The following is a 9883-nucleotide window of genomic DNA, read 5'->3' on the forward strand; positions in this document are numbered from 1 at the left end:
AAACTATAATATGGCCTATTTGTGCCTATAGGCTATATATTGGCTATTTGAAAATAGCCGATACAAGCTCACAAATGAAGATATGGCCACATTTTCCTGTTATAAGCCTTTTATTATTCAGTACTATGCCGGTATGCACTATGCCGTCGTGTGTGTGTGTGTGTGTGTGTGTGTGTGTGTGTGTGTGTGTGTGTGTGTGTGCGCGCGTGCGTGCGTGTGCGTGCGTGCGTGCGTGTGTGTGTGTGTGTGTGTGTGTCGCCTCCGGTTTTTATGACTCAGTCCGTTCACATCTAGCATGGCCATTGAAGGGAGGCACGCGCGCGCCCGCGCACAGTTCCGGCCGGAGCTCATTTCTAATGGTCTCTAGATTTGATGATCACAGGCCATTTGTTTCGGTGCCAGCAGCTGCAATGTGTCGCAACAGGTTTCTCAATCGGGCTTTTCTCTCTTGCAAATCTGAGGGGAAAATATAGGGATTTAGTAGCATAGCCTATACCAGTGGTTCTCAAAGTTTTTAGGCCGCGACCCCCCCAAAAATCATATTTGAACTGGGGACCCCCCACCCTGACAATCACATTACATTTAGTTTTCCCGACCTACAGATTGAGAACCAATGGCCTATGAACGTGTGGAATTAGGCATGTTAAATGATCTCTCAAGTCCATATAGGGCCTATAATATATAAATGCCACATTTTAGTTCATTCGGGTGCTCTACAGTGTTGTCATGTCGGCTTATTATAGGCGACTTTGGGATCTTTTTCTGTAAAGTTGCTCGTAAAAATTGATAGTTGCGGGTTGCGTTTTTTGGGGGCTTGTTTCTAGTTGCTTATTTGGGCTTGTTCCCTAAATGTTGTTTAAACCAGTGGTTCTCAAATATTTTCATGTCAAGGACCCCCAGATTCATATGCATGTGTAGACTCAATTAACCTTCTGAAAATATCTTTTATCATACAAGATTTTGTGGATTTGAAAATATTCCAAAATATCCATTTATTTTGAATATTTCTCATTGAAAACAGCAGATCTACAAGCTTGTAGATCGGCTGTTTTCAAATAGCCAATGCATAGGTTAGAGTGCTCATGTGGCTTCTTTTGGGCTTGTTTTCATAGACCTGGTTGCTTATTTCTCTCGCACATTCTGGCAACACTGGTCCTCGAGCTAGCAGTGTGCAACCATTAGTGGTCGTTTTGGGCCTTTTGGTAGTAGCATCTATAGAGCTTAAAGGTAGGGTAAGTGATATTTTTTGGTTAAAACAAAAAGTATTTTGTTAAAAGGTTAAAATACTATATTCTGATAGTAATCATTGCTATAGAGTGTTTTTTCAGTAACAGATGTCTCCCTGTCTCTCCAGCTCTTTAATAAACAGAAAATACATTTTTCGGTAGGTGTCAAAATCTCAGCCAATCAGGAGAAAGTACCCATTTTTAAGCTTAATTTGTATAGTGTTCCAGTTCCAATTTTGCATGCTCATTTCTTAGTGTCATCACTTCCAATTTCACTTGTTTAATCTGTATCCTGATTGAGTTCTCTGTCCTGGTTGGATAAAATTGGAAATGAAACTGAAACTGAAACGAAAATGCATTTTCTGTTTAATAAAGAGGTGGAGAGACAAGGAGACTCCTAATACTGAACAAACACTCTATAGCAATGAGTACTATCAGAATATAGAGCTATTTAACAATTATTTTAACCAACGCAAATCACTTACCCTACCTTTAATTTCCGCCATATTGTCAAGAATGTTGTATACAGGCCATAGCCGACATAAATGTATAGTCACACACAAGCATGACTATGATGATGGACTGGTGGTGAGGCTTTATGTAATAGTGCCAACCACAGTAGCTAACACACCAATGATAATGGGTCAATGGACACCTATAGGCTATTTGTGCTGTGTTCAATGTTTAGTTTTATTACAAAATCGGTTACACAGTGAAATCTTCAGAGTTACTTTTAATCTGAGAGTATAGATACCAGTGGTGTAAAGTAGCTAGTACATTTACTCAAGTACTGTGTACTAAAGTACAATTTTGAGGAATTTTTACTTTACTGGAGTATTTCCCATTTTCAGTAGGCTACTTTTACTTCTATTCCACTACATCTCAGAGGTAAATATTGCACTTTTACTCGACTACAATTATTTGACAGCTTTAGTTATGCCTACTAGTTACTTTGCAGATTTAGATCGTTATTACAAAACATACATTATCCACTTCAATCCTATATATATTTTTGGCCATTTGAAAATAGCATTGTGAGCTTGTATATCTGCTATTTTCAAAAGATTTTTATACATTTTGAACTTGTGAAATGGGACATTCTGCTTTACTTTTGGTACTTTAAATATATTTTGATGCCAATACTTTTGTACTTTTACTCAAGTAAAAATTGATTACCGGACTTTTTACTTGTAACAGAGTATTTCTACACTGCAGTATTGATACTTTTACTTAAGTAAAAAATGTGAGTACTAGATACAGGGTCCATTTGGTTGACTTCGTAGGCAACACTCTCACTTACACTTTATCACTGAGGATGTTACAGTGTAGGTCTGTAGGACATGTCAGCCTACAGGCTAATGCCTGATGTCACTATGAACTCTTTCCATGGCATCTTTTCAAACTGTTAAATGACCTACTGTTAGGCCTTTGTAAAAAAAAAAAAAAAGTCTATAGGCCTAATGAAGGTATTATTACCATACACGTTATAGTCAACAACATGCTTCCTATAGGCATACTAGAACAATGTATGGGATGCTATATTACTCACATACTTTTGCTATACAGCAAATATATGTCTAGGCTCGTGTCTATCCCCGAGAAGTGCAGAATGTGTTGTTTTGTATAATTCCCACTGCTTTGCTCTCCGCCTGCAAGTTCTTTGCCTCGTTTTGCATGTCGGAGTGGTTTTTTGCATGCAAGTCCTGCACTCTGGTGCTCCCCGCTCTTTAGAAAGGAGGCTGCTATTGTTCTAATGTCAAAGTTAGAATGGAGAGCTCTGAACCCCCCCCAAAAAACCTCTTGGTATTCAGTCTAAAACATCACCATACTTTCCATACTTTGGATTATCTGACAGTCCCCGAACGTATATGTTGAGAGTGTTATTTTGGAGCGCATGACGTTATAGGTTTCTATATTGAACTTGACAACCTTTGTGTCATATTTGGGTATATAATACACTATATGTGTATTCTACACCCTAATTTGGGATATGTCTATCGCATGGTGGTGTCGCTTGTGGAAAATCAGTGCCACCATCGTGCTGGGTGTAGTATACATTCTACTTTAACCCATTAAGACCTGAGGCAGATTCTACAATTGCCCTGTAAATCAGTAGTTCTCACACTTTCAAGATTTTTCAAAAGAAAAATCAAAAATAGCAGATGTGCAAGCTTGCAGCGCGGCACGAAGTGACAGGCTGTGAGCTTGTATTTTTGCTATTTCTGAATTGCCAATGCAAAAAAAAAAATGACATAGATGCTTTCCTTAACATGTTGACCCTTGTCTCTATTTTGGGCATTTTCAGAAAGGAAATAGCAGATCCGCCAGATCGGCAAACTCGAGATTATAGATCGGCTATTTGACACCGTCATTCAACAAAGCATAAATCATGTGGTTAACCAAATGAGCCCTGTATTCTGGAGGTGAACATCCGGTGTAAAATAGTGGATTTACAAGCTCACACAACACATGAGTTGTGACGCGTTGTGAGCGTTGTAAATCTGTTATGTTCAGCGAAGAGTTTGGTGTCGAGGGGGGGGGGGGGGGGGGGTGGGGTCTTTAAGGTGTTGATCTGGGAATGTTCTGGTCTGTCTGTGATGATTGATTGTTTATACCAGTGGTTCTCAAAGTGGGTTCCGGGGACCCCCAGGGGGGGGGGTTCAGGGGGTCCCGAGCCAAAAATGGTTAATTTAGCATCACAATTATTTTAATCACTTTGTCCATTGATACGTTAGCTATTCAAAAATAGCAGATCTCCAAGCTTGTACATCTGCTATTTTTGAAAAGTATTGGAAAATGCTGAATAATTTTGAAAAGCATTTTCAGATGTGGGTCCGCGGCCAAATATATATCAATTTGGGGGTCCTTGACACGAAAAAGTTTGAGAAGCACTGGTTGCTACTGACTGTCAAAGAAGAAGGATGTTTTCAAGGGAACAATTCGACTTTTAGGGTTAATGTGGATGTGGTAATCTGTGCTAATCATTGGCCAATCAAGAAAGCAAGAATACAGATGTCAAATAGAGGATTTTAATCGTACCTTTTGGGTAGAACAAATGTGAAACAAAGCAAAAAAGTCACTTTGCATGTCGTTGCTGTCGGGCAGAAACTTTGTATCTCCATGTTTCAACTATTCATGTCTTTTCGTAAATTAACGGCATACTCATATTCATCCAAAAGTGTTGCACAGAGAATTACTGATTTAGAAGGCACTTTGTGCAATCGGCCTCAGGTCTTATTGGGTTAAAACAATAATAGAAAAGGACATACAAGGTTTTCCACCTGACAGCACAACGATTTGATAAATACAAGGCAGAGAGGATCTTTTTTCTAGTTGTCATTACGAGACATGTCATGCATGATGGCTCATTAAAAGCAGAGGTTTGGAGCTCAGTGTGGCCTCATCCCAACTCGGTTGAAGCCTGAAGTGATTAGTCAGGACAGATGGGAACAGTTTCCACACTCCTCCTCCACATCCATCCTGTCACAATGACATGATTGACAATGTTTGGCTTTTTTTTCTCCTCCTTCTTTTTCTTAGCTTTCCCCCCAAAAATGCTAATGTAGAATAACTATATTCTTCTCTAGATCGATTCTTTCTGAGCTCCTTCTCCTTTATTTTATAAACTGGCTGAGGCCGATTCTACAAATGCTTTCTAAATCAGTAGTTCACAAACCTTTTCGTGTCAAGTATCCCCAAATTTATATATGTTACAGGGATATTGGCATTCCAGGGAAATTGAAAAAGGAGCGCTCGTTTTCACCCACCCCCCCACGCAATTCTGTAGAACCAACACTAGAGGGCAATGCAAGCCACACTAGACTAGAACGTCTATGCAACGTGCATAGACATGAACGTGCATGCGTGTGCACGCACGCATGCACACGCGCACACACACGCACGCACGCGCGTGCGTGTGTGTGCGCGTGTGCATTTTATTGTGTTCTGGCTTTTAACATTTGTTTTAGTTTATCCACTACACACACACACGCACACGTGGATAGTAATCTATGAAAAGATCTATTCTCACCCTATCGGTTTACAACTCGGACGGCACTGATTCGACTAGCAGCCCATCGGCCGGTCGGCGCGGGCACTCGCGTCTGGAGGCGCTCGGGCGTGCCTCCTCGGCCTCAAGCTCTGCTAAGTCGGCGCGCCTCCGTCATGGACAATAACTATTATCACGTGAACGCGTGTTCAGCGTTCCCCTAGCGTAGCTTCCTGGTTGCTACGTGGGGGGGAACAACAGAATCCAGATCCGCCTCGCATCAAAGCCCCGCCTCGCGCCTCCTCCTCTCGCCGCCTCGCATCAAAGCCCCGCCTCGCGCCTCCTCCTCCTCCTCTCGCCGCCTCGCATCAAAGCCCCGCCTCACGCCTCCTCCTCCTCCTCCTCCTCGCGGAGGAGGAGCGCCTCGCGTAAAAAACCCTGTCTCGAAAATCCCCTCCTCTCGCCGAAGCCCCGCGCCTAAAAACGAGCGCTCCTTTTTCAATTTCCCTGGAATGCCAATTTCCCTGTGACATATATATTTGGCCGCGGACGGACCCCCCCATCTGAAAAGGTTTTGTGCCAGGCAGGGACCCCCCAAAAGAGAAGATTTGTATTAAAAAAAGCTTGTGTGAGCTTGTATATCTGCTATTTTTGAATAGCCAACGCTAAAATCTAAAATGACTCAGATGCTTCCCCGGTTTTAATTGGTTAAACCCCCCGAAGTTGAATCGTCTTTGCAGGTTCAATGCATACAGTAGAAGCCACAGTGGTAATTCTTACATATTGTAAAATGAATAAATACATTGAAACCTGTAATCCGTAAGACTGCCCAGGATTAAACTTGTACCAGACTTCCAGGATGAAATCCACACTTGGCCAGGGCCGGATATATTGCACTTATGAGCTTCGGACAGAACTACTTAGTACTTAATAACCATGTAGGTGTTTTACCCGGCAGCAGGATCAGAAGTTCTCAATGGAAGAGTGGAGCGCTAGTTATAGCCTATTGTATTAACCACTATATCGTTGCTGTCGGGCAGAAACCTCTTATCTCCATATTTGACCTTTTTGTGTTTTTTTCCCGTAAATTAACGCCCTACTTGATCATACTACAGCGTCACACGAGCTTGTAGATCTGCTACTTTTGCAATTTTTTTTACTTGAATCCTGAAAAGTAACAGTTATGTGAGGCTTCCACCTGACAGAGAGATGATATACTTTGTTGACTGGTGTCTCCCAGGAGTCTATACTTGGTCCCCTCCTGTTTTCCCTCTACACCAAATCTCTTAAGGTGAAAACATATATTGCTGATCCACAAGCAACGTGTCACGTTGCGGCGCGTTGTCAGTTTGTAGACTGGCTTTTTTTTGCAAAATGTTGAACTATTTTCATTGAATGTTTGTCATGTCCTGAACAGGAATGGTAGGGTTCATGTGGTTAAAACAGTGGGCCTCAAAGTGGGTTTGGGGGTTCCAAATGGACCCTTCCATGCCTGTAGCTCTGAGAGTGCATGTACAAGGCACTCTCAGAGTTATAGTAGTAATAATAATTGTCTTTAATGTCCCCTCAGGAATATTTATCTTCACAGTCTGGTCCAACAGAAAAACACATAACCATAGCACAGAACAACATATCACATAACGACATAACACCAAGACAATACAAGTCCCCAGTGTACACAAAAACCATCCTATCAGCGAGGTAGTTTGTTTAATGCCGCAATGGCTGAAGGGACAAAACTCCAACTAAAACAAACATTTTCCCATTTCTAAGTTCTGCTTCTTCATCCAGATGGCATAGATTCGAAGTGACGACGTAATTGATGATCAGAGTCATTTGCTATTGTGGGGGTTATGGGGGTTCTTGAAATTAAAATGTCTGAGAAACCGCTGGGTTAAAAGAAAAATGTGATTCATTCAAATTATTTCCGGATTGCAGCTTCAACAGTAAAGTAAAGTAAAGTAAAAAGTATTTACATGTGCCGTGTAGAAAATAAACTTGAAAACGCAAGTGTGAACCAAAAAGTGTGAGCGCTCACGGCCGTCTCTGTGTGTGTCTGTGTGTTTCAGTAAGATGCTGCAGTAAGAGTGTGCAGAGTGCTGCTGTATGCAGGGCCTCAGCCCCCACATGGAGTCCAGGGTCCCCCACCACATCCCGGGAGTGTCCTCCTCCCTCATCTCCCAGCCGCTGCTGGACAGCCAGGTGCCCTACGGCCGCCTGCAGCACCCGCTCACCATTTACCCCATCGACCAGATGCGGTCCTCCCACGTGGAGAACGACTACATCGACAGCCCCGCCGTGGTCTCCCAGCAGCCCCCCAGCAGCCAGAAGAGCGCCGGCGGGTCGCGCCGGGCGATCACGTGGCTCGGCCAGAGCCAGCAGCAGCAGGACTCGTCCGGGGCGTTCCTGGGGGCCAACCACAACCACCACCACAACCACCAGCAGCACGGCCGATGTGAGCCGCCGCCGCCGCACCACCCCGGACGCCAGGACGCCACCACCCACCCGTGGATCTCGTTCAGCGGGCGGCCCAGCTCCATCAGCAGCAGCAGCAGCACCTCGTCCGACCAGAGGCTGCTGGACCACGCCGCGCCCACCCCGACGCTGGACCCCCACCTCGCCCCGCATCCCCACCACCCCCACCACCACCCCCACCCCCACCATCCCCACCAGGGCTCACTCGGCGGCAGCGCCGCGCCCGCCAGGACCTTGGGCTGCTTCGCGGCGGCGCCCCCCTCCTCCTCCGCCGACCCCAAAGTCCTCACCACCGCCTCGTCCTCGTCCTCCATCTGCTCCTCGTCATCCAAATCGCTGGACCTCAAGGCCTCGAACGCGACTGCGGGAGGAGGAGGAGTCGGAGGAGGAGGAGTCGGAGGAGTAGGCGTATGTGGCGGCCAACCGCAGGTCTCGGCGCTGATCCCTTCCTCGCCGGCCGAGAAGAAGCACCTGGTGCTGTGCGAGCGCTGCGGCAAGTGCCGCTGCACGGAGTGCACGCTGCCGCGGGCGCTGCCGTCGTGCTGGGTGTGCAACCAGGAGTGCCTGTGCTCGGCGCAGAGCCTGGTGGACTCGGCCACCTGCATGTGCCTGGTGCGCGGCGTCTTCTACCACTGCGCCGAGGACGAGGACGACGAGGGCTCGTGCGCCGACCGGCCGTGCTCCTGCTCGCAGACCAACTGCTGCGCCCGCTGGTCCTTCATGGCCGCCCTGTCCGTGGTGCTGCCCTGCCTGCTCTGCTACCTGCCGGCCACCGGCCTGGCCAAGCTGGGACAGAGGTGCTACGACAACGCCAGCCGGCCCGGCTGCCGCTGCAAGCAGGGGACCGTCGGCGCCGCGCAGGGAACCGTCGGCGCTGGGTGCAAAAGCGGAGGAGGAGGAGGAGGAGGCGTGGAGGGCAAGGCACAGGGCACTACGGAGAAGCAGCAGCAGCAGCAGCAGCAGGGGTCGTGATGATGGCGGACCGGAGCGTCCGGACCTCGGCGGTGGCCTTTTGTGTTTTCGAGACGCAGGACACGGACGATATAGTACTCGCTCGCTTTCTGTGGACAGGACAATCCAAGACCTTAAACTATTCGCGCCCCCCACCCTCCCATACACACACACACACACACACACACACACACACACACACACACACACACACACACACACACACACACACACACACACACACACACACACACACACACACACACACACACACACACACACGTAATCTGCTGGAACAATGAACTTAAAGATACAAAAAAAACACAAAGGTACTTAAATGGCTCGTACCTTCACCTGCTACGTCGGGAAAGGTGGATGATGGGAACGGGAACCGGGAATCCGAAAGGCATCTGGTTGGTTGGCCAATCGGTTGGGAATGACTTAACAGCCACTCAGAGATTTCTTTCTTTTTTTCTTTTCTTTTTTTTTTTTTTTTTTAGAATGAGTCGACACAAGAAGGAGAAGTAGAGACTGAAATGTGGGACTGGTGTTTGTGGTATTCAAAAAAGAAAAATGGCTGAAGGCACGAAGTCATTGTCCCTTTTTCTGCTGCTCTGTATTTCCCCCCAGCTTATTTCATCACATTAACTTAAGTAGAATCTTGCTGACCACCCCCCCCCCCCCCCCCCTCCCTTCCTCCTCGAACAGCATAGAAGTTTATACTGTACATGTTGGAGAGAAGTATGTACCCCTACCTTCCCGCTCAGGGCCACGGCCGCCCAAAAGCACAGGCCAGTGTCCCCGCCCCCCCCCCCCTCCCGTTACAGCAAGCAAGCAAAACAGGTGATTAGCTACACAGTGGCTTTAGGACGGGCTGCTGTGAGAGTCCAAAGTACCACTTAGCCACTCAACTCTCTCCTCTATTACGATGATCACCGCTCTTGCGAGTGTCGCCAGTCTTCCCTCGCATTGCATATAGCTTTGACGATGCTGGCTCGCCGTCGCGCACATCGTTTTACTATCTCGCCGTCCCGTCTTTGCGTTGAGGCAGGTATTATAGCGTACCGTGATGTGAGGCTTGGGAGCGGGGTCGTTTGCGGTCATAAATTCTCACCGACGTGAGCGTGGGGCGGGCGGAGTGGAGCTGTTTCATGCTGCAAGTGAGAGAGAGAGAGAGAGAGAGAGAGAGAGAGAGACTGTCACTTTTCCCCAGGTCTGTGTCCTTATTCTGAATCACCATGCG

At 46.6% G+C, this 9883-nt stretch overlaps 1 protein-coding gene across 1 annotated transcript in view; it reads left to right on the top strand.

The window, feature by feature from the left end:
• Positions 1 to 9301, top strand: part of spry4 (sprouty homolog 4) — an 11669-nt gene extending 2368 nt beyond the window's left edge. The window contains exon 2 of the mRNA XM_080434813.1: positions 7284 to 9301. Coding sequence (XP_080290939.1) covers positions 7321 to 8661 — 1341 coding nt within the window. The 5' untranslated portion in view covers positions 7284 to 7320 and the 3' untranslated portion in view covers positions 8662 to 9301. The remainder of the gene's footprint in view (positions 1 to 7283) is intronic.
• The last annotated feature ends 582 nt before the right edge of the window (positions 9302 to 9883 follow it).

This window comes from Gymnoscopelus braueri (genome assembly GCF_963280865.1).
Source record: "Gymnoscopelus braueri genome assembly, chromosome: 8".
NCBI lineage: Eukaryota > Metazoa > Chordata > Actinopteri > Myctophiformes > Myctophidae > Gymnoscopelus > Gymnoscopelus braueri.